This window comes from Rhineura floridana, chromosome 15 (assembly GCF_030035675.1).
Source record: "Rhineura floridana isolate rRhiFlo1 chromosome 15, rRhiFlo1.hap2, whole genome shotgun sequence".
Taxonomy (NCBI): Eukaryota; Metazoa; Chordata; class Lepidosauria; order Squamata; family Rhineuridae; genus Rhineura; species Rhineura floridana.
Window position 1 is genome coordinate 7722408 of NC_084494.1, and position 24823 is coordinate 7747230.

Genomic DNA, 24823 nt, shown 5'->3' on the forward strand with positions numbered 1-24823 from the left:
TAATGCCTCTTACCAGGATTAAGCATGGAGAGGTGTGTTTGTAGAAACGTTTGCCTTTTGTGTGGTTGGAATGTAGCCTACTGCAGATAGGTAAGAGTCACAACCATTGCTCCGCCCACTTTTGCCTGTGGCCCTGACCACCTCTAGCATGTGGCCCCCAGACAATTGCCCCTGAGGAAATGTAGCTCTCAGGCTGAAAAAGCTTTCCTAGCTCTGTTTTCCTTGATGTATATGGTCAGCCAGCCCTCCTCGCCCCCATTGGGATTGGCTGCCAAACATTCCGGGTATAATACAAACTCCAAACACCAAAATCCTTCTGCAAATTCCCTCCTTGGTGGGACTCGCTTTCATGGATGCTTAACCCAGTGACATTGCTTGTCCTTCTGATTCCAGCTCAAACCCCAGCTTTTCCATCAAGCATTTGGGGGGGGCAGAGCAGGCAGAGATCGGCAACAGTGTCTCCTGGCTGGGCCTTTTGTTTTGCTGAAACGCACTTGAGGCATGTTGGACGTTTGGCCAGAACTGTGGCAGGATCATAGTCCTGGAGATGGAAAGCACACTGGAGGTTATCTAGCCCTGTTCAGTGTAGGATCTGCAGTGCAGGATACCACAGCGACAGCATCCCTAACAGATGACTGTCCATCCTCTGCTTAAATTCCTTCAGCAAAGGAGAGTCAAGCAGTTCTTGCTAGAAGGAAGTGTCTTCTGATGTTTACCCAAAACCTTCCCTGCATTCCCCCCCCCCATTCCTTTTTAGTTCTGCCTTCTGGAGCAGAACTCCAGCTTGGATGGCTTTAGACAAACTCATGGAGGACAAGGCTACCAGGGATGCCTAGCCGTGTTCTGCCTCTACTGCTGCAGGCAGTATACCCCTAAATACCAGTTGCTGGGAAGTGCAAGCGGGCAGAGCATTGTTACACTCAAGTCCTTCTTGTGCGGCATCTGGTTGACCTCTGTGAAAACAGGATGCTGGACTAGATGGGCTACTGTTCTGATCCAGCAACCGGGTTCTTCTGATGTCAGAGAAGAAGTCTTCAGCACAGTTAGCCTTTCAGACATTTGAAGATCGTTATCACATCTCCCCTTGATCTACTCTTCCTATGCAGCTTTTTCAACCTTCCATCATAGACCTTGCGTTGCCAGGCACCTCACCATCCTGGTCACCCTCCTCTGGACATGTTCCAGACTCTTCAAGTCTTTCTCAAAATGTGGCACCCTGAACTGGACACAGGACTTCAGGTGCAGCCTGACTGGCACAGAGCAGAATGGTACTAGAGCCCTCTTCAGGGTGTTCTGAATTAGGGGTGAGTAAAAGCTATGGGGGGGCACACACTAGCTCTGCCCCTCCATGACACTTCCAGCTGCCTACCATGAATTGGAGGTGGTGAACATATGAAGCAGGGAGACTCTTCTACTCATGGAGGTTCCCTGCACACTTTAGAACCCTGGAAAATTAGGGTTCTAGGAGCTTCTGCAAACACAGGAGGCTACGTACCTGCTTCATATGTGCACCTTTCCACTCGTGGAGGACAACTATAGGGAGGGTGGAGCTGGTATGCTCCCTCTTGGGGGTTTACTTAACCCCAACACAGAATGCCTGAAGGGGGATCATTACTGCATGTGATCTGGACTCTGTGCTTCTGTTATGGCACCCTAACATTCCATTAGCTGTTTTAGCCACCACATCACAGTCCTGGCTTATCCCAGCTTGTGATCCACCAACAGCACAATCTGAACCATATCTATTCAGAACAAAGTTCCATTGAATTCAATGGGGGTTATTCCCACATAATTGGGATTAAGCCTAAATCACCTAGATCCTATTGACATGTGCAGCTGCCAAGCTGTGTCTTCTCCAGTCTGCCCTTGTGCCTTCTTGTCCATTGAATTCCATCTTGTTGGTTTTGGCCAACTGGGATGGAGGGCACCACAATAATTTATCTGTAGGCCCCATTGCATGATCAAACTCACAGGGACCCCGTATCTTTTCACCCATGGGTGGAAAAGCTGGTTGGTATTTTAAAAATTAAATACAAACAGTTTTGTGGCCCAATTTCTTAACAGAGATATAAACACAAGCAGTAGAGTGAGAATAAACCAACCCACCTTTCCTTCAGACACAAATAACAGCAGACACAATCTTCTTAGGTAAAAAGATAAAGAATGTTCACTCACAATCTTTCATATGTTCAGGAAACATAGGCTCTAGTTTAGATGAAAAGATTAGGAGTCCATTAGTGTTTGGTAATAATGCTCTCAGGAGAGCATCTTCCATGCTGCGTCTCCCAGAGATAAAAAGTAGTAGCAATGGAGGATATGCAGGAATCTGCTAATATGCAGGACAAAGGAGGAGGAAGCCAGGTAATTAACCCCACCCATTAGGAAGTTACATCATGGTAAACAGGTTCATAGGGATATCCCCCAAAATATCCCTTAAAGGGAACATCTCCCTTTTTACAAGGGAAGATGCAAATTTGCTTATTCTAACAAAACCATTTGGGGAAGATGGTCTTGAGCAGAAAAACAGGCCACAAGGAGAAGAGTTGAGTAGTTCCTACTTACCATTGCTGCTCCAATCCAAACTGGCCACCCCATGTTTAAGTTCGACTTGTTTGCAATTAAGTTAAACAACCCCACAGATAAACCATCAGGAGACAGAATTCACAATTCTGCATCTTGTCCAATTAGGATCTTTATCTCCAACCAAAATGACGCCCAACAGCAATGGTAAGTTGCTAGCTGCTCATACGGCCATTGGGATAGCGCCAGCCACTATGGTTTGTAGACTCACTGAAATTAGTGGAGCTGTTAGTCATGTCCATTAACTTCAGTGGGACTACTCTGAGTAGGACTAGCACTGAATGTCACCCCAGCTTTTAGCAAATGTAAACATAATGGGATAGGGCTGAGCAGCCTGGTTTACAAGCTCCTCAGGGGCTGTCAGGTCCCAACCAGGCGAATTCTCATTGGAGGAAGGCCTGGAGGCTCCGGTCTTGGACCCAGTCCTGGCTCAGGCTCCATTTGAGGGTGAGGGGCCAAGATCCTACGACAAGGTCCAGGACAAGCTGTCTGCACCTGGGGCAAGATCGGCCTCTGACATCGAGGCTGAACAGCCCCTGAGCACAAGGAAGAGACGTCACCGCCAATACCAGCTGGAGACCTGGTCCATGTGGAGAAGTGCCCGACTACAGGCCTGGACTCCTCAGGAATAAAGGTCTGGCAGCAGGTAATCAATGGGAGTCAGCTGAGGTTTGGGGTGTGGTCCAGCAGCTCCAGCATAAAATTCCCAGTGCTAGGTTAGAAGGGCTGCTGGAAGAACATCTATACACCAGCTCTGTACCTGCCCTGTCTAAATTTTGCCTCTGGACCCAGACCTGCCTCTTGCCTTGCCCTTTACCGCCATTGCTTATGGACTTCTTGGCTTCTGGCCCTGATTCTTGCTGGACCCCCTTGATTTTGAGAAAGACCCTGGGCTCTGACTTCAGACTGACCTGGATGCTTCTCTGGTGTTGCCCTCACTTGTGTTTCTGCTGGGGAGTCTGTCACCCCCTTAGGGAGCCCAGTGACAACAGGACAGTGGCCTTCTCTCTCCTTGTCTAGGCAGTGGTCCAAATCCCTTCCTCTTCTCACTTGCCCACAGGTGGGGAACCTTTGGCCCAGGGGCCAAATACGGCCCTGCAGACCTCCCTGTCAGGCCCACAGAACCCTCCCCAGGGCAGACCCCTCACTAGCACTGTTTTGCATCCTGACTAGGGTTGCCAGGTTCAGGGCCTGAGACTGATCCTGTATCTTTAGAAGGGAAAATCAGCCAAGTGCAGGTGTCCTTGCAACACTGTGATGAGAAAAACCACAAGGTGGAATTCTCCCTTCTCCCTGCACAACTTTTAAAGATACAGAAGACTGCTTGGTTGCCAGGCCTGGCCTCTCTAAGGTCAGCTGCTTCTGGCTGCATTATAGCCACTTCCAGGCTGGGTGGGCTACTAGGCTATTCTCAGGGACTGCCAATGCCCTCTGTGGGTAGCCAATTTCCATCCAAGCAGGCTTTGTATAAGAACATTGCCGCAGCAAGAAGTTTGTGTCTCGAGTTTGCTGGTTTTCCTCTTCCGCCCCATCCTGATTTCCTTCTGTGTTTTTAGATGTTTAGGTGTTTTTAGCAGGGACAGTGTTTTTCTTACTGATTTATAGGCAACTCTGGGAGCTCATGCAGTAAATAGCAGGGTATAAATGCTTTGAATGAATACGTGTTTATATTTTCCGCAGTAGCAGCCTTGCATTGGCAGGCTCCTGCAGGATCCCAGCGGCCACCATATCCTGCTCCATCTTCCACCCTGCACCATGTAGACTGAAGGACAGCCCTTTCCAAGATGGAGCCCACATTTATCCTGCACCATGTCCCGCAGGTCTCTCCCACCAACAGAGAATTAATGAGGCACACAGGCAACCATCTACTGAAAACTTTAATGAAACAAATAAGTTAATAAGTTAATAAAGTGAGGTAACTATTCATCGTCTCAGAAACAAGGTTTATTTGGAAATCCACCAGATGGTCCACCTCATTTACCTTGGTTGGTCAAAGCCATTCCCTGCTCCCTTCCAACCCGCCCCCAACCACACAAGCCCCCCCCTTTGGGAGATGTCCATCTTGGATGGAAGACTTGGGGTGTGCTCTCCAAAGACGCCGTGGTCAGTGCATTGAGGGGGGGAAGAGGTGTGCTTCGGCAGGTGGAGAAGTCAGGAACAGCTCCAGCCATTTCTTCAAGACACATGCATGAGCATGCAAAGGAGAGAGGTGCATTGGGCCAGAGGGGCTTGTGGCATGCACCCTAAGGAGACGTGAAATGGAAGCAGGGCTTTGCCCCTGATCTGATAATTGGGGCCTTCTCTGTAGGGCAACTGAACCACACCGCCGCTGGTAGAGTTGCCTGTGAGCTGAAAGAAAGGGATACCCTTCCAGTTTTTAAGCCTCCCTCTCCTTCATGTATGGCAGTGGTGGTGGTGGTGGTGGATAGCATTGGCAAAGGCAAAGCAATGGGGAAGAGGAAGACAGAAACAATGGGGAAAAACGGAATAAAAACAAAGGGGAAGAGAATCTGATATCCTGTTTAAAACTCTAAGTGGGGGTCGTGGTGGAACACTGTGAAGTTCAGGCAGCCAAGTAGAGACCAGCGAAAGGGAAGAAAAGACAGAAAGGAACGAGCCCTTCGAGCTTGTAAATTATTGGGGGATGGCTCTGTACTAACAAAAATGTGCAAAGGAAATGGGAAGCGAGGAAGAATATAGTCACCTCAAACTATCAGATCGAAGGGCCACCACTGAAGCAGCAGTTAAACCCAGGTCTGAAACTGGGGGACATTCAGCAGAGAGCTGCAATGCCGTTTGGCTTTTCAATATGCTTGTTACCACACACGTGAGACACATTTGACTCTTTTGCATGTTACTTGGTTGTGGGTGTATTCCTAAAAGCAGGGGTGAGGACCTTCAGTCCTGGGGCCTGTTTTCTATCTGGCCCTCAGGACTCTTCCCAGGCTATGGCCCTTCCTAACTGATCCCCCCATCCCAGGACTATGCCCCCTCACTGACCTTGACCCACCCCCTCCCACAAGTGCTTTCATCTGGCTGGAATGAACTGCTATAATGCCTCTTGATTGCCTGGATGGAGAAGGTGTTCAGGGTGTGGGTGAGTATATGTGGAAGCCACTGACTTTTGCTTCGTTGGGATGTAGCCTGCCGTATCTGTTGCTCCACCCACTCCTGTATCTGTGCAGCCTGGAAGCTTGCCCGTGAGGGAATGCGGCTGTCCAGCTAAAAAAGATCCCCCACCCCTGCCTAAGAGATGATTGTTGTCTTTTTGTGAGACCTGAATATGTAATGTGTTGAGAGGGCCTGAGCCACTGATCTTTCCCAAGGAAAGCACGCTGAAGACTGACGTCTGTAATGACACCTGTTACAACTAAGATGAAGAAAACAGCAAACGAAACTAATTCGGAAGGTAAGATGAGAGCCAGTGTGGTGTAGTGGTTAGAGTGTTGAACGAGGACCTGAGAGACCAGGGTGCAAGTCTATGCAGCTCAGCAGCGAAGCTCACGGGATGACTTTGGGCCAGGCATAGTATCTAAGCTACCCCAGAAGGCCCTATATTCCTTCATTAAAGCTAGCCTACATCACAGGGTTGTGGTAAAGATAAAATGGGGATGAGGAGAGCCATGCATGCCCCCTTGAGCTCCTTGGAGGAAATATATGCTATGTATTACATTTATATCCCACCTTTCCTCCAAGGAGCTCTAGGGGACGTACGTGGCTCTTTTCCTCCTCATTTTATCCTCACAACAACTCTCTGGGGTAGGCTAGGCTGAGAGACTATGACTGGCCCAAAGTTACCCAGTGAGCTTCATGGCTGAGTAGCAGAGATCTGAGCCCTGGTCTCCTAGGTCTTGTCCAATACGCTAACCACAGAAAATAAATAAAAGATCTGGCACCTTGGCATCAGGATGGGAACAGCCCCCCAGGGGGCAAAGCCTAGAGGCTGAAATGATGCTGGAACCAAGTTTTGGACGAAAATCGCAGGAGGGCAGCATAACCAGCTGTCTTGCAGACAAAGAGGGGTGGAAATCAGAGATTAACCAAGGCCCATCCGCTGGCGAAGGTGCTGGATTTGTTAGGTGATCGGAGGGAAGAGAGGATTTAAAGCTACCCCAGAAGGCCCTACATTCCTTCATCAAGAACCAGACCCCACATTACCCTAATTGTTAGAGTCTAATGCTACTAGATGAAAGGGAGGCACAACATCCTTGCCCTTCCTCCGGGACAGGACTAAGATTGGCTCTTACCCTAAAGGCAGGAATCAGATGCAACGCCCCCTGCAGGTTACCTGGAGCTGCTCTGCTCCCAGCCATTTAGATTTGGCTTTCTTGAGTGAGCGTATAAAGACGTAAGGACTGCTAGCTTACTACTCTGGGGAGGCTCCTAGCCCATTGGCAGACAGTAAAGACTGATTTCAGGTTGCATATTCAAGATGGTTGCATATAACGTTTGCTCCCCACCTGGGAAGCTCTTCCCCTGGGTGGCAGGTTCCACTGTGCTTATGATATCTGGGGTACAGAGCAATGCCCACTAGCTAGGGGGGTGGGATGAACAGGAGAAGTACCAAGGTGCTTAAAGGCTGCCAAGGGCAGGGTTAGGCCTTGCCAGATGTATTATTTTTCTTCTAGATGCTAAGATGAGAAACCACATTCACTCGAGTCGCAACGTCCTTTGCTTAGCACTGCAGAAGAAAGTATTGCCTAGTGTTTGCATAGCTGTCAGTAAGCGTCTCCGACCAGGTAGAAGTCCAGAGTCAGAGGCTGTCAGATAAAAGCCTTTAAGGGTTTGGAACCACTTGCAAGGTTTGCTGGAACAGAAAGTCGTCGCTCAGGCTTGAAGGCCAAGGTAGCTCTTCAGCCTTGGTGGCTCTTTGCCAAAAGAGGGCCCAGCCCCTATGAAGGTGGCTGTACCCAAAGATGCTTTTGGTAGCAGAGGACCTTTATAGGTGTTGTCAAAGGCTAAGGTGCAAAGGATGAATACCTCTGTGTTGTGTTGCAGGGGAGCGTGGCTCCCTCTCCACAGAGAAAGCTCTGCCTGGTAAGTTCAGCTTCTAAATACCAGCACAAAACTCCAGCGGGATTTCTTCATTATGACTGACAGGTGCAGTCATTTAGCGCATTTGTTTAAAAAGCCAGAGCCGTGCCATAAACAGCTGCGCTGGGGGTATTAAACCCGCATCATTCTTGGAACACCCAGCGAATGTGGCTTTGCCTGCAGCTGGAAGACTTCAAGTAAAGTTGAGGTGCATTGGAAAGAGAGTCTCTGTTGGAGCCCTGCCAATGTGGCGAGGGTGAAAAGGGCCTAGCGCTCACACAGAGCATTGTCTGTTTTAGAGCAGTCGGTAATGTTTGTCTACCCTTTCTTCCTGCCCTGGGAGCAGAGAGATCCCCTCTCTGCCTCCCCGAATATGGCTGGTGTGTAACTATCAGGTGGCTGGAGTGGGCACCGTCTCAGTCCATGTTGGTGCTAGCCGACCGGGAGATGTTCAAGGTCTGAGCAGAGACAGAGATGTCCTCCTGGTCCACGGGGCTGTGGTAGTCGGAGGTGATGTCAGGATCCCCCGTGGGGATGGGCATGGCTGTCAGGCTGATGGAGTTCACAGACCCCTTCCGCAAGCACTGCGAGTAGATGCCCAGCAGCAAGTCCAGCTTGTGCTCAATCGACTGGACCTAAAGAAAGAAAGAAAGAAAGAAAGAAAGAAGGAAGGAAGGAAGGAAGGAAGGAAGGAAGGAAGGAAGGAAGGAAGGAAGGAAAGAAAGAAAGAAAGAAAGAATGAATAAGGGCATTGGAAAGCAGGAGTCTGATTCCTCTTCATTTGAACCTGAAAGGGGAGGGCAAGCAGGGCCAGCTCCAGAGGTGCTGCTACTAGATGAACCTGTGGGGCCAATGCTGCCCCCCTGGCCAAGGATGGGGCATTGCCTTCCTCCACTGTAGCAGACCCTGAAAGACTTGAGTCTCTGCTGCTCCGTAAGAGTAGAGAACGCTGGGCCCCTTAAGCAGAGCACGTCTTGCCATACAAGTGGTGCTAACTATCAGGCTGCACCTGCTGCTGTCACCATACAGGGGCTCAGCAACTGCAGAGCTCTGTGTTCCCCGGAGTTCAGCCGGAACCCTGCCTTGCCTGATGTCCAGCTTGGACCTCACCTGCCCTGCATCTCATCTGAGCCTTGCCATGCCGCAGAGCGGGGCAGAGAGAGGCCATAAAGAGCTGGTGTGCTGGAAGGGAGCAGAAAGGCTGCCAAAGGGAAAACTCTCCTCCACAGCGCCGAAAGTCGGGTGAGCCACCGGTCAAAAAAGAAGTCTCGCAAAGTCTGTCTCCGCTACAGCAGAGTTCTCTCGAGTAAGCCTTCAATGCAATTTCTTGATCATATCACCACTAAGTCTCTCAGTTGGAGATGCAGCCTTATTTTTACCACATATACAGGAGGGGTGGGCGGGAGGTATATCTGGATCTAACAGTAGATCTCCAGGTGATTTGCAATGATATCTGACTCCCAACTGTTTAACAACAGCAGAAACGAAATTACTTTTCCGCCTTAATGAGGCTGCTGAAATAAAGAGAAGACTGGGAGCACAGTTCAGTTCTGGTTCTAAAAAAATAATTTCCTGGGCTCACAATGTGCTGAGAGATACCTTGTCCTTTCATTCGAGTTGTGTGCCTTTTCCACTTGGCTCTGGTTGGCAGATCTTAGGGTTCTTCTAGCAAAACCAAGGAAGATCCATCAAAGCTTGAAACCTGCCCACCCCTGATCTAAAGTATGGGGGGAATCTGTTTTCAAGAGGGTGCTGTCTTGGATTGGTTCAGGCATGAGCAGTATTAAAATGGCAGCACAGCTCTCAGAAAGGGCATTGAACCAACCTCGAGTATCCCAGTAAACAAGGCTGGGGAACCTCTGGCCTTCCAGATGTTGCTGGACTCCAACTCCCATCATCCCTGACCCCTGGTCATGGTAGCTAAAAAGGCTGATGGGAGTGGGAATCCAACAACATGTGGAGAACCACAGGTGTTTCTCATTCCTGCAGTAAATACTGACTTTTGTAATCCCAAATGATGGTAAGCAAAAAGGAATCTTCCTCCTCTTCCATTCCCAGGCCCACCTGTTTCTCCACCTTGACCACTCGGCCCATCATACTGAATTCGTCCACCAGCTCCACCTCCAGCGATGGCTTCTCCCCCTTTTCTCGTGCCTTCTTGTCGACAGCGATGGCTCCCCGGCCCACAATCTGATCCACGCTGCCAGGCAGGAAAGAGAAAAGAGGCAGGCAGGATAATGAAGCCATACACGCAACAACATGCCACGGGCAAACAACTGCCAGAGGGATTGTAAAGCTGTTGTTAGAACATACTGCAATCAGGGGAGTGTGTGTCCAGGCCACAGTGCCTCTGAAAACCATCAGCCATCATCTAAAGGCTTATATATATACAATTGTTGTAAACCGCCCAGAGAGCTTCGGCTATGGGGCGGTATACAAATGCAATAAATAAATAAATAATAAATATATATATTGAAAAAAAGAATGGCCTGAACAGTGGGCGGCAAACCAGAGCAAACACAGTCCATCAGCCACGGGCCATGGCCTGCCAGGTGCTTGTTCCCCCAAGGCCTTTTTTGCAGTCCCAGGCAGACATTAACAAGAGGTTTTTAAAGACTCTGGTGGACCACAAGAAGCTCTCCAAAGCTTAGTGTGGCATTTCAAAAGTTCAAAGAGTACAACAAACACATCTGCTATCTTCTTGTTGGAATCCTAAAGAACTACTGTTAGGTAGATCAGTATGAATATTATCCCCCATTTGCAGATGTGGGACTGAGGCTGAAAAGGAGTGTATCACTTAAAGTCACTTGACAAGTTCACAGAAAAGGTGAAAGTTGACCCAGGGCGTACACACCATACATTTAAAGCACATTGAAGACACATTCCCCACTCTCCAGAATCCTGGGTACTCACAGAGATCCAATTCCCAGCACCCTTAGGAAACTACCGTTCCCATGGTTCTTTTGGGATGGGAAAATGTGCTTTCAATGTAGGGTTTATATTTGTACACAGCCTATGTCTCTTATCCATCGCACTAGAGCAACTCTTGGCTGGTAGCTGCGTTTAGCTGCCAGGGGTGGGGTGGAAGTTATAAGTAGAAAGAGGTCTGTTCTGGACCAGAGATGGGAAACCAGTGGACCTCCAGGCGCTGATGGACTCCAACTCCCATCAGCCTCTTCCAGCACGACCAATGGTCAGTGAGGATGGTAGTTGTAGTTTAACAACACCCAGAGGGCATCAGGTTCTGGGATGGAACTAGCTTTCCTGAGGAGCTGCAAGTGAAGCCAAAGTCCAAGTGGGCATTGGCAGCTCCACTTACCGTGTCTGGAGACTCTTGATTCTGCCAAGCATATCCAGGTGGCCAGCTGAGTACTGCTCAATGACATCCTTGACGTCGTACGGACGCAATGTCTCCTTGAACTTCCTCTTGGCCACCAGAAACTTGAGGATTCTGCAAAAAATATTAAGAATCCAGAAGGCTTGAGGGAAGGAGCTGGGTTACTGGATGCATGAAGCTGCCTTATACAGAGTTGGACCGGTGGTCTCTCTAGCATTGCTTGTCTCACTTGCAGCAGTTTTCCAGGGTTACAGGTGGGGGACTCATCGGGAATACGAAGGGGTTGACTGTGGGACCTCCTCCACGCAAAGCAGATTCTCTAGCACCGTCCCATTACTACTGGCCCATCTAGCCCAGTAAGAACCTAAGAAGAGCCCTGCTGGATCAAGCCACAGGGCCATCTAGTCCAGTGTTCTGTTCTCATACTGGCCAGCCAGATGCCTCCACCATCATCATGATTTAATTTATATGCCACTTACATGCCAAAATGGCTTCAGATGTCCATGAGAAGCTCACAAGCAGGACATGGGTGCAAGAGGGTTCCTTCCCACTTGAGTTCCCCAGCAAGTGGTATTTGGAGGCCTCCGATCCTGGAAGCAGTACATAGCCATCATGGCTTGTAGCTTCATACTCCATGAATTTGTCTAATGCCTTTTACTGCTGTCCAAGTTGGTGACCATCACTACATCTTGTGGCAGCAAATTCCACAGTTTTAACTGTGTGCTGCTTGAAGAAGTCCTTCCTGAATCTGCCAACTAATCAGCTTCACCACTGGATGACCACACTGGGGTCTTGTATTATGAGAGAGGGAGAAAAAAAATTATCTTTCTCCACTTACACTCTGTGCAAAGTTTTATACACCTTCATTATGACTTCTCCCTACTCTCCTTTTTCTCAAACTAAAAAGCCCCAAATGATGGAATCTTTCTGTTGTTCTAGATCAGCGTTTCCCAACTAGTGGGCCACCAGATGTTGTTGGACCACAATTCCCATCTTTCCTGACCACTGGCAATGCTGGCTGAGGCTGATGGGAGTTGTGGTCCAACAACATCTGGTGGCCCACTAGTTGGGAAAGGCTGTTCTAGATCATTCTGGCTGCCCTTTTCTATGCCTTTCCCCGATCTACAATATCCTTTTGCAGGTGCAGCTAGTGTAGATTTCAACTGAAAACAACTCACCAAGGCTGTAGGGGAAGAGGGATCTACCACTTGAGATCTTTTAAAAACATAAGAAGAGTCTGCAGGATCAGGCCAGTAGCCCATCTAGTCTAGCATCCTGTTCTCACAGTGGCCAACCAGAAGCCTGTGGGAATCCCACAAGCAGGACCTGAGTGCAACCGCACTCTCTCCCCTCCTGCAGTTTCCAGCAGCCATGGAGGCAAAGCATGGCCATCAGAGATACCAGGGATGAAGCAAGGGACCTTCTGCATGTAAAGCAGGTGCTCTACCAGTGAGACATGGCCCTTCCCTTAAGTCTGCTCCTTCCTGCCTGTGCATCTCGAAGTTCAAGTTGTCAAAACAAAACCCAGGTACCCAGCCTCAGTCCACGAAGAGGCCACGGTAGAAATGGGCTACCCAAAATCACAGAAGGCAAAATAGTGCCGCTGTCTAGGCTCCATGGAGCCTCAACCAAGAGCACGGCCCTCCTGCTCCTCTCCCCGCAGGGCTCACCTCACCGCCCTGATGAGTGTTTTCACGGCAGGCATGATGTCTTCGAAGGTTAAGTCGCACTGGTAGGCCTTCTCCTCACTGCTTTCCTCTGTGGGTCCATCAGCTGTGGGCAGAAACACAAGTTCATGGGAGGAGAATGGCTTGTCTGGCATTTCTGCCATCCTTGGTCAGTTTTAGGCAAGTTCTTTAGCTCACTTGCCCCCGAATTGCTTCTCTCCAATGGCAATCTTGTGTGTGTTTCCCCTTTGCTTTGCTTTATCCTGGTGCACCCTCCTCTGCTGCCCTCCCCCAAGACTGTTGGATAGTGTAGGCTTGCTTTGCAATAAAAATTGTGATGCTTGAAGGAGGGGAACAGGGTAGGCAGGGTTTGCTTTTGCATACTCAGTCTCTCAATATTGTATTTGGAACTGGGGTTCCTCCAACAGATTGATTAATGACTGTAGGACGTCCTTTTTTGCAGCAGCATCTGGCTTGGCCCACTCCCTTGAGCCTTCCAGAATTCTCTCTTCTGCAGGCAACTTAGAGAGCTGTCTGTTTGCCTCTTCATGGCATACTTTGGTCCCTGGATTGGGTAGGCCCTACTGAGAAGCCTTGCGTCTTTCAGCTGACGGGCAGCACTTGCAAACCTCTGCTCCTTTGCCTGCATGGTGTGCTGGTGCAGGCGAAGGAAAACACTTCACCGGATGCCACAGTGACGCCAGATACTTGAAAGGAATTTTAGAATATATTGCAGTTGTATAAAATGGAGCGGAGAGGGGACCGTGTGTGTTGCTTTGAGCTGCTTGGAGGGGAGGCAAGATATAACGTAATATAAAAGTGTTTATGGCCTTTTCTAAAGCTTTGTATGCCTCCTTGAGTGAATATTGCAAAAGGTGACCAATTAAAATTAATTGTTAATTAATTGTTAATTCATTTGTTAAAATTAATAAGCCTCTTCCCTTCTAACACCATGATTCTTTCAGTTTTGTAGATTCTCTAGACAAAATGGAGGAGCGTCATTATTAGTCATTCTCCCCCAGCCCTTCTGTATTTCTCTTAAGCCAGCCTTAATGCCCTCCGGCCATTTTGGACTACAACTCCCATCAACCCCAGCCAGTGCTGGTTTGGGCAGATAGGAGTTGTAGTCTAAAACACCTAGAGGGCACCAGGATGAGGAAGGCTGGCTTAGGAACACCCTTGGTAACCTCCCACCCAATCACAATCCCTGGTTGCTTCTGAGATTTACCCTCCACTGGTGTCCGAGGCTTCAGCCTCAATGAGGCCCGGAATCTTGTCCTGTCGTTGAAGCTCCAGCTCTTCTGCACCTTGGTGGGGCTGATGGCCTCATTGACATTCTCAGTGCTGGGAGAGCGGCGGAGTGGTGGGACCAGATGCTGCTTCCCCCGGCTGCCCTGCCTCTGGGAATTGTTCAGGCGGATGCGGTCCTTGATGCCCATTTTATTGCTGCAAGGGAGTCAGGGTAGGGAGTCAACAGGGAGGTGGGAAGCTTTTGAACTGGGGAGGATGTGAGCAGGAGGGTGCAAGAGGCAGACAGAGAGAGAGAAATCTGCCACATTGCACTCTGCTCACCAGTGGACTTGTTCACTGCTTCCAATGGAGAGTTGGGTTTGGCTGGAGCTGACTCAGTGTCCTGAAGTCTTACACCAATTCCACATGTCTGTCTGAATCAGGGAGGAAATCTTGGGGCAAAGAATAGCCTGGTCACAGCAGGCTAAAAACAGGGCATTTTCCAAGGCTCCGAAAGCCAAACCTGAATAAAAGGGTATTTTACCCGAACCAAGACTCTTAAGGTTCTTATTTAGCCTGCGGTAATCATCTCCTTCTCTATAAACAAGGAATGCCATGGAGTGTCAGCCTGGTCATCTTGCCAAGGACTTTGGGGGCTGTATCCAGGAACCTCACATTCAAAGGAGGAGACCTAGGCTGAGGTAGCGCACCTGGGTCTGGACTCTTACCACTCCAGATTGCAGGTCCCCCCCCATAACTCCATACAGCAAGGGTAGCCAACCTGATGCCCTCCAAATGTTGTGGACTACAACTCTTATCAGCCACAGCCAGCATGGCCAATGGTCAGGGGTGATGGGAACTGGAGTCCACCAACATCTGGAGGATGTCACACTGGCAATCCCTGCCACAGAACCACCTCCCAGCCCTGAACCTTTTCTCCCTGATTTGCTAGTTTTCTATCTGGAGGGTTTTAAGGTGGGCTGCACGCAGGACTCCACTTGCACAGCTCCACTTGTACAGCTCAGAGGCAGGTTTCGTAAAGCGAGAATGAGGCTTTGCCATTGGCGTCTACCCAAGCCTGGGCTCTGGGCCCACAGGTCTCTCTGGGGGTGCAGAAAAGAGCTAGACACGAGTGTTGAAACATCAGTCCTCACTACTGAGCAGGCAGTATGAAGCCTGCTTCACTGCAGGCTCCAGTTACGAATAGGTGTTGCTAGCCATTGCCCTGGCCTGGTCACAATTATCTTTGGCCACTCATTGATCTTTGTGAAATTGTGGATCCCACCCACCAGAGACAACTACCCTGCGGTGGTTTGGACCATTATATATTCTGGGGTGAACAAGAGTGAGGTGGGTCAAGAGAGGAGAGCAGGGGCAGCCAATGTGAGACTCTTGCGATATCGCTGGAACTACAATTCTCATCAGCCCCTGCCAGTACGGTCAATGGTCAGGGGTGATGGAGTTGTAGTCTACCATTAAATGGAGGGCATCATGTTGGTTAACCCTGCAGTGAGACCCAGATCTTGATATGTATGTGTGGAGGCATGGGGTAGGGGGAGGAGGGATGTCACAGGCTCTCAATATATTTCATCATCTCATCAATGTATTGAATATGTGAACACATGAAGAGGGCGCTTCCAGACGGCTGTATAATCCTGCACATGAGCCATTCAGATATCTCAAGTGGGTCACTGACGTGGCTTTTGTTTGTTTGTTTGTTTAACCTACTATTTTTTTCTCCAGTTGGAGCTGGAGTCCAACATCTGGAGGGCCCCCTCCGATCCGGTAAGGGTCCTGAATGTGCCCTGAAAGTGTGGTGCAGGGGATTCCAATGCATGCTGTGGTCCTGACTAGTGAACAAATAGTTCTATAAACTTTGGTAGTGCTGATATTTTTGTACTTTTTGTCTTTGTCTTTATTTGCAAATAACGATTGCTTTTAAAAAAAAAACTTTATTCTACAAATGACTTTGACTGCTTCCAGAGATGCTTCGTTTGCAATGCTTGTGATAGGGCAAAGAAAAGACTAAACTATTGATTGCTGAAAAAGACAGAGACAACTGTTTCAAGAGTCCCAGTCAAGAGTCCCACCAATGTCAAAGCTAAATCTACTCAGCTCAGTCTTTCTTGACCTGGTGCCCTCCAGATGTTTTGGATTACAACTCTAAACATCCTCAGCCAGTATCTGGGCCTGATGAGAATTGTAGTCAAAACAGGGCATCAGGTTGGAGAAGGGTGTCCTAACTATTCAGGATTAGAAAAAGATCTTCTCCTGAAAAGGCAGGAGGGACCAATTCTCCCCTATATGCTTAGTTTGAAAGCATGGCAAGAACTCTCTAGGGAACAGGCAAGACCATAAATCAGAGCTGCATGTATACTACAGTTCCACAAGGACACCTCCCCCCCCACAAAATGCAACAATGACTTCAGAATTAAGACTTTATGAGAATATCAGATATTTAAATTTTTTAAATAAGTTTCTAGTCTTCATCATTGCTAATGATGTGTTTGAAATTGCTGAATTCTGAGTAAGATTTGCAGGAATCAGGGGTGGAGTTTTAGTACCTTGAACAGCTCCTTACCCCTTCCTTTGACTACTAGTAGAACCAGGATAAATTATGCAAAGTAAGAGAGATCATGCATATTTGCATAACATATATATCAGATTGCTGAATCCAGCTTCTTGTACTATTTGGGTTACCTTCATGTGACATTTTTATTTTTTATAAATTTGTAGCACACACACTGCTGACCATATACGGCTCATTTCTGTTGTAGTTTAACAAAGAAACAGGTGAGAGGACAGAGGGAAAGGGACAAAATCAACTCATGCTGCAAACTCTGTTTCGAGTCCAGAGTGCTACTGAGGTACTTACTGTAAAGGCTGGAAAAGAAAACAAACAAAACAGCAAAGCATTACAACCATAAAACAGATAAAAGAGATTGAAAGACACCACCGGACAAAGAATGCCTGGAAAGATGTTTGGATACTCTGGAGGTTTTGGGGAGTACGTTAACTAGCTAAAATAAGAGTCTTTCAGCTGATGTTCTGGCTAAACGGACCAGAACATCTCCCTGGATAGAAAGTTAGGGCCTCCAACCCAAGCAAAGCAGACTGTGGAAGAGAGCAGCAAATTTGTTTCAGAGCCCAATTCAAAGTGCTGGTTTTGACCTGTAAAGTCTCATATGGCTTGGATCCCCAATATATCTAGGATCGTCTTTCCCCATAAGAACTTTCCCAGGCTTTACGATCACAATCTGAGGCCCTTTTCTGTATACTCCCCTCCAAAAGATCCTTAGAGGGTAGCAACAAGATGACAGGCCTTTTCAGTGCTGGCCCCCTAGCCTGCAAAACACTCCTCAGAGAAGCTCACCTGGCACCAACATTGTCATATTTTCAGCACCAAGCAAAGACCTCTTTGGGCAACAATATTATTCTGGTTTGGGGGGTATTTTAGGTGGTTGTCCTGTTGCGGGGTGACAGAGGATATTCTTGTTTTACAATTGCCTATAGTGGACAAGCACTTTTAGTGTGTGTAGAAGAGCCAGTGTGGTGTAGTGGTTAAGGTGCTGGACTACGACCTGGGGACCAGGGTTCGAATCCCCACACAGCCATGAAGCTCACTGGGTGACCTTGGGCCAGTCACTGCCTCTCAGCTTCAGAGAAAGGCAATGGTAAACCCTCTCTGAATACTAAGTCAGAATCGACTTGAAGGCAGGCTATTTCCATTTCAGTATTGTTTAATGGTATTTTTTCTTTTACTTTTGTTGTAAGTCGTTCTGAGACTTCCTTGGCTGTGGAAAGCAATTAAAAACAAAATCCATCAATTATAAATTGCTTTACATAGATTTCAAACCTATCAAACTGGGCAGCTTGTGCAGCTTCAAGAGATTTGTCTCCTTCTGCAAGCCCTCCAAAAGGCCAGAATCTCCAAGCCCTATTCTGTTGAGTTTGGAATATTCTAGAAAATTGGGGTAGCTAAAGTTCCATTGGGAAAGAGAGGAAAAGAGAACCACAAAATGATAATTGTTAAAAAAGAAAACATTTTGCAAGGAAAATTAGAACTCTTAGTCTGGGATGTATTTAGAAGATTTCTAACCTGTTATTCATTAAAAATAATAATCCAAGAGCGGTGTATGTGTGCGGGTATGTTATTACTCAGAGAGTTAAGTTATACATTACACTTTCCAGGCAAAGTATTACTTGAGAGAGCCTAGTTCTAGATCCATGGTCAGATTAAAAAAAAGCAATTTACAAGCTCAGAAAACGCAAGAGCTATTGCACTGGTTGTTAAACTTTCTACCTTCAAGGAAACTTTTCTAAACTGATTCATCTGCCAAGGAACCTCTGTATGTTTTTGAGCATGGGGGAGCATGTTGGATCCCAACCCCCATCAACCCATGGTTAATGGCCAAGGGTGACGGGAGTTGTAGCCCATCTAGAAGCCCACAGGTCCCTCACCCCTGTTGCAAGGCATGCAGCCCACACAAGGGGGCTGGTCAGATCTGCTGGCCCTCCCATCAATCAAGGATGTGTCCTAGAACACATGAAAGGGCCATAGCTCAGTGGCAGAGCATCTGCTTCGGCATGCAGAAGATCCCAGGTTCAATCCCCGGCATCTCCAGGTAGGACTGGGAACATCTCCTGCCTGAAATCCTGGAGAGCCACTGCCAGTCAGTGTAGGCCACACTGAGCTTGATGGGCCAATGGCCTGACTCTGTATTAGGCAGCTTCTTATGTTCTGGGCTGGAAACATTCCTCTCCATTTGCATATGGCATGGGCAGTGGGGTGCCAAACTATTTCTCACATCCTGGAAGTGGCCACATTTCTAAATGTTCTGCTCATCCAGGTTTCCACCAAGACAGGTTGAAAACTACTGATTGGTGACGGCCTTAGTTCCCCCCACCCCTATTCTATCAAACCAGATTGGCTCAAAGACTAGCTAATTCTCAAATCAACTGGAACCGACATGGCAATGGGCCTTCAGAAAGCTACATTTTTCTGTGTCCCCAGCCACAGGTAAACCTTGGGAAATGCAGTTTTTTGAAGGGCTATTGCAAACCTCTGGGGCTACTGCAAGGCACCAGAATGCTGGGGCAGTGGGAGTGGGGGAGAGAGAGATTTCACTTGCTACTGGAGCACTATGCAGAAGGTCTCTGCTCCCAACCCCCAGCATCTCCAGGTATGGCTGGGGGGAAAATCCTGAGACATCTGCTGCCGGTCAGTGTCGACAAAACATCTGATGGACCAATGGTCTGATTCAGCATAAGGCACCTTCTTATGCCCCCAGCTGTCTTCCCATTTAAAGAAACGCACAGGACAGTATACAAAAATTATTACTGTTGGGGACGGGCTGTAACTCAGTGGCAGAACATCTGCTTTGCATGCAGAATGTCCCAGGTTCCATCCCCAACAGCATCTCCAGGTAGGGCTGGGAGAGACTCCCTGCCTGAAATACTGGAGAGCCGCTGCCAGTCAGAGTGAGCTAGGAGGGGCAATGGCCAGACTCAGTAAAAGGCAGCTTCTTAAGTTCCTAATAAAGTTTGGGTGCTAGCTGGGGGAAGGGGAGAAAGAGGGGAATTCTTTGCAGCAGATAAAAATCTTACACAGAAGAGGGAAAAAAGCAGACTTGGGGTCATAACCCTTATCCCGTATTTGAGGCGAGCCTTACAAATCCCTGAAATGCATTTTTCCAAGATCCAGAAATATAAGTTTCTGAGACATCTCTAGCATTGGCCCACAACGTTTTAGGATCCAGCTGTGAAAGAATCACTAGTAGGAGTAATCCAGTGTTGGAGGCCATGCCACATGACCCAGACCAAATCATATGCCCCTTTCTGAGGTGGGTGGGGACCTATGCAAGGGGATCACCACATCAAACCACTGTGGCAAGTCAACAAGCCCTGGAAGTAGCCATCTGGCATAAGATCCACACAAAGGTGAATGTAACAGTACAGAATTTGACTTTTCAGTCTCACCAGCTTTCTTTTTTAAAAAACCAAAACACCAAAAGAAATATAAGTTTCTAGACTTCAGTTAAAAGCTTCTCTGGGAGGCATTCCTCCACTTTTGTACAACAAAACACTGTTAGCCCTAAATATTAAAATAGCGGTAAAGCGGCAGACCAGGTCTGTCAGAGGCTCAATTAAGGAGCATCCTGTGGTCAAAGGGGGTGTCAATATGTTCCAGAGTAGCCTTCCCCAACATGGTGCCCTCCCAGATGTTTTGGACTACAACTGATGGGAGTTGCAGTCCAAAACCTCTGTACGACAGCAGGCTGGGGAGGCTGTTTCAGGCTAAAGACTCGCCAGAATCTGTGGTTTTGGAAGCTTTAGCATAGAGATGGTAGGCTAGACCATGCATGCCATCGCAATGTCACCACATCATGTAGGCACCAGAGACCTCTGTGCATGGGCAACCTTAGGCTATCCAGAAAAACCACCAGCCCCATGGAACCTCTCATGTTCCAGTCAATTCAGTCCTAGTTTCCGGAATCTGAAATGGATTTCAGAACCTGAGACAGGTGGAATGAAAGCAGGGTAGAATTTCCACCCAAGAAATCCAGGCCTACCAAAGCTTTTCTCAAGCAACACCTTTCACCGAAAAGGGAAACAGGCCTGTTTCCACATGGCTAGCCACACACAGGAGTGGGCTTTACTCAGAGAAATCCATTGACCTAACTTAAGCACAGCCATGAATTTCTATGGGTCTCTTCTACTCTGAGGAGGACTCATACAGAATACACCCCTCGTCCATTTTCATGACACATCTGGCTAAGAGGTAAGTCACAGATTGTGCCTGTAAGGGACTGCATTTTCAAGTGAATGTCAGGCAGTCAACTGAACCTGTGGAATGCGCTTAAGTAAGTGCAGATTAGGGTTCGCCATTCCATCTCTATAAATGTGACAAGCAGGAAAAGCCATTTCTGCAGATATGCTTTAAATCTGCAATGGGGCTTCAGACTTTCTGTAATTCCCAAGCACAGCCTTCCGGCTTTACCCTTAGGTTGTCAACAGGGGGGAAAGTGGGCCACTTAGGAAGAGAAGCACCAACCCCTTTTTTTATTATTAAGCTTTATTTTTTAAAACTAATTTTATAGGGCTTGTAGTATGACTGACTTTAGATCACTTACTTACAAGGCCCTTGGACCATTTCCCCCCTCTCACAGGAAGAGCATCTGTTCATGTAAGCAAGGCAACATGCAAGCTCACCGAATCTCTGCTGTGGCAGCCTCCACAACGGGAAAGGCACATTTCAGGAGATCACAGAAGGAGACACATTTCAGATTTGCAGCATTCAGGCTTACTATGTGCTGCTGTGTTGGCTGTGGAAGAAGTGGATGTCTGAGAGTGACCAGCTCTTGGCCACACTCAAAATCCAGAGCACCATCTGAATTGGGCAGCAGGAGAGAGAATTTTGTATCTGCTCTGGAGCCCTTCTCCCATCAGTCCTTTGCACCAGTGGTTTTCAATCTTTTTAACTGGAGAGAACTCTCTCTACTTGGAGGGGATTTCAGTGGAACCAGGGGAATATGAGGAAGGAAAACCAAAATGCTAGAAAAATAAGTGTTTATTTGTAATGCAAGCCCAACGCGTTTCAGCCTGTGTATATTTAGGCCTTCATCAGGGGCTGTAGATAAAAAGGCAGGGACAAATTTAGTTCCATGAAAATGTTCATGTTAGTAAATTTGTCCCTGCCTTTTTATCTACAGCCCCTGATGAAGGCCTAAATATACACAGGCTGAAAGGCGTTGGACTTGGAGTACATATAAACACTTATTTTTCTAGCATTTTGGTTTTCCTTCCTCATATTCCCTGGTTTTATATGCTAGCCACTTTCTGGTGTTGATTTCAGTGGAACCCCTGCTGCATTGCAGGCCAGTTGACTAAAGCGGACTCTCAGTTCATGGAAAGCACTAACCGCAGGCCTCCCAGGCTCCACCATTGCCCTACAACAGCGTCCCTCAACTTGGTACCTTCCAAACGGTTTTGGACTACAACTCCCATCAGCCCCAGCCCATGCTGGCTCAGGCCAATGGGAGTTGCAGCCCAAAGCATTTGGAGAGCACCAGGTCAGCAAAGGCTGCCCTCCAAGAACTGACATTGCACCCTTGAGCACATTCGACATTCCCTGCAGCTGTACATTGCTGTGCTGAGGGAAGGGTCATCGCTCAGTGGTACAGCATATCGTTTTGCATGCAGAAGGTCCTAGGTTCAATCCTTGGCATCTTCAGGTATGGCTGGGCAAGACTCCTGCCTGAAACCCTGGAAACCAGCTGCCTGTGTGGGCAATACTGAGCTAGATGGATCAATGGACTGACTGAATACAAAGAAGCTTGCTACGATCAGTACTTGTGATCAAGCTGTCATTCTAGAAAGCTTGTCCACCATAAATGATCTTGCAGAGGAAATACCAATACCTATCCTCAAAATTCATGTTTTCCATGTTCGGTGCCCTCGATATTTGGTGGCCTTGATATCCATACATGTTCTCGGATTTATTTTTTAAAACCCGAATTTTCACATCCATATGCGAGGGCATTAATTTTGGGGGGTCTAATTCGCATCTGCATTAGTCACACCCCTAAGTCCACCCCTTTACAGTGATTGGTCCAGAACGGTACTTTGCTTTTCCTACGCTTTTCTGGAAGAGTACAAAAACGTCTATCTGACATGTGCAGGTTTGCTGTGTTTTCAATTAAGTCTGTTGCCCTTTGTTTGGATAATATTGCAAGATAACTTTTAAGTGGAAACGTGATTCATTAAACATTTGATTTTATGTTTGATCGCAAAATAGTAGGGTTTTTTTTAAAGCAATGCAATACAGCTACAGAAGCCAGAAGGAGGAAGTACCCTGGTTTAGTACCAGAAAAGCAGGAATGAACTGTAACAAAGGACAAAGAGGCGTGGACAGAGGATGGGATCTAATGTCATCTGCCCATAATACAAAAAAGCATGGAAAGACATCCTCACTACAGAGGTTAGAGTGGTTAATAATCCAGACAGAAAAAACAATCGGTTTATAGCAGGGTAGGGGAAGTGAGGATTTAACTAGGAGAAAGTCCGAAATGGAGGGGAATGTCATATGAATGCTGGTGACACACAAGGGGGTCAGATTGCAGATTAAAAGGAGGGATGGATGAGCCCTAACTTTCAAGTCATCCTAGGGTTTCTTGGCAGACACAGTTCAAAAACCTCCACCTTAAGCAAGTGCTCGGACAAAATGATTTGTCTGCCTTGTTTCTTGGGTTGTATCAATTGGGTGATTTTCAACCTCCCCCCCCCTTCCCCCATGCAACTCATCCAAAACTTGATAGGAATAACTTCAGGGCCAGCCCTTGTGCAACATATATTCTATCACTCTTAGTTCTTCCTGCAGGTGAAAATTGATCCAGCCCATCCATGACAATCACCAACTTTTAATTCCATGAATGCAATCCTAGGAAAAAAATGAGGACGGGGCCAACAGATTACTCTTGCATGAGATTCTTTTGTGGTCTAATACAATTTAAGTACTGTGGGGTGAGTGTGTCCTCTAGAGATTTTCAAGTCCTAGACATGGGTGTAGTTATCAGCCATGTGAGCAAGAGCTCAAACTGGAATCCATGCACCCATGGAAAGTGGTGACATCACCGTGCTAATGGAACCACTTCCCCTGGAATGGTGTGTGGGGCGTATGTGTATGTATGTGAGAGAGAGAGAAAGGGAGAGAGAGAATCCACAAGGTTACTACTGGCCCTAAGAGTTATTCCACGCTCACTTTGAAGTCAAGCACCTCCAGGCAAGCAAATCTCCAGCACAGCTTTGTGAGAGTTGTTTTATGTAGAACTTGGGAAAATCCCACCTTCCTCCTTTTAATTTTGGCAGTGCTTGGATTACTGGGGGGGGGGAGAGAAAGGGAGGGCCCTTAATGAACCATACAAGCCTCACCAGCCAAACTCTCCCAATTGAATTAAGTGAAATTGTTCTCTCCATTGCTTTCTAAAAACAGGGGCTAAGTGAGCCATTGCAAAGGGTAAAGATGAGGGAGCCCAGCTGAGCACTGATGGAAGCGGCAGTCTACCTCTGTTACTGCTTCATGGGGCCATCTGACAGCAATGTGCTCCCCAGCCCCATTAGAAGCAAGGTTGCACAGCAACCTCATTGAGGAAAGCTCCCTGACCTGCATCTCCACTTGGAAGCCACACAGACTAGCTGCTTTTGCTAACCACATCCAAAAAGCCACAGGCACCTCTGAACTTCAAAAGGAACAAGGGCAGGGAGGGGAACCTGTGGCCCTCCAGATGTTGCCAGACTACAACTCCCATCCTTTCCAGACAATGGCCATGCTGGCTGAGGCTGATGGGAGTAGCAGCCCAGCAGCAGATTGGAACAGAGAGTTCAAGGAGCAAAAAGTCATCATGTAGCAGCAGCACAGCTCATAAATGTCCAGCAGCCATGGCTCCCACTGCATTTACTGTGGGTGGGAGGAGCCGCCGAGATCTGGCGCTCTGCCCTACAGCAGCGGTTCCCAAACACTTTTCCCCACGGACCATTTGACAATTGCTCTTGGCAGACCGCTTAATACTTTTCTTCTACATGTGGTAACATTTGCAATGCACAGTGCTAGAAGCTGTATGACTTCTGTATTTTTACTGCTTCTTTCATTTCTTACAGATTGCATTTTGTTGTATGCCACAGAGTTCAAATTGCAATGCAGTAAAATACAAAACAAGCAATAAAAATACAATTAAACATCTATATGAACAATTAGTGCAATGAAGGTGCCCTCTCCCAACTTCAACCACAATCCCACAGACATGCCAGGGACTGCCTGAATGAAGCTTGTGAACTGCTGGCAGTCCACAGACCACAGTTTGGAACCCCCTCCTCCGCAGAGTTGGATTTTAGCACAGGGTTGCTAGTCCTCGTGAAATGTTCTCGAGAGGAATAAATTGTCAGGGTGACAGGCCAGTAGCAAAGGAGGGCAATCTGT

The 24823-nt window shown here is 47.7% G+C and overlaps 1 protein-coding gene across 5 annotated transcripts in view; it reads right to left on the reverse strand.

Moving 5' to 3' along the window:
• Positions 1-6326: 6326 nt before the first annotated feature.
• KCNQ4 (potassium voltage-gated channel subfamily Q member 4) overlaps positions 6327-24823 on the reverse strand; it is a 153049-nt gene continuing 134552 nt past the window's right edge. For 4 of the 5 annotated variants that reach the window (XM_061596951.1, XM_061596950.1, XM_061596949.1 and 1 more), the window contains 5 exons: positions 13847-14064; positions 12622-12724; positions 10934-11065; positions 9679-9814; positions 6327-8249 (listed from right to left, as the gene is read on the reverse strand). In XM_061596951.1, coding sequence (XP_061452935.1) covers positions 8031-8249; positions 9679-9814; positions 10934-11065; positions 12622-12724; positions 13847-14064 — 808 coding nt within the window. In that variant the 3' untranslated portion in view covers positions 6327-8030. The remainder of the gene's footprint in view (positions 8250-9678; positions 9815-10933; positions 11066-12621; positions 12725-13846; positions 14065-24823) is intronic. The other variant, XM_061596952.1, reaches the window with a different exon arrangement.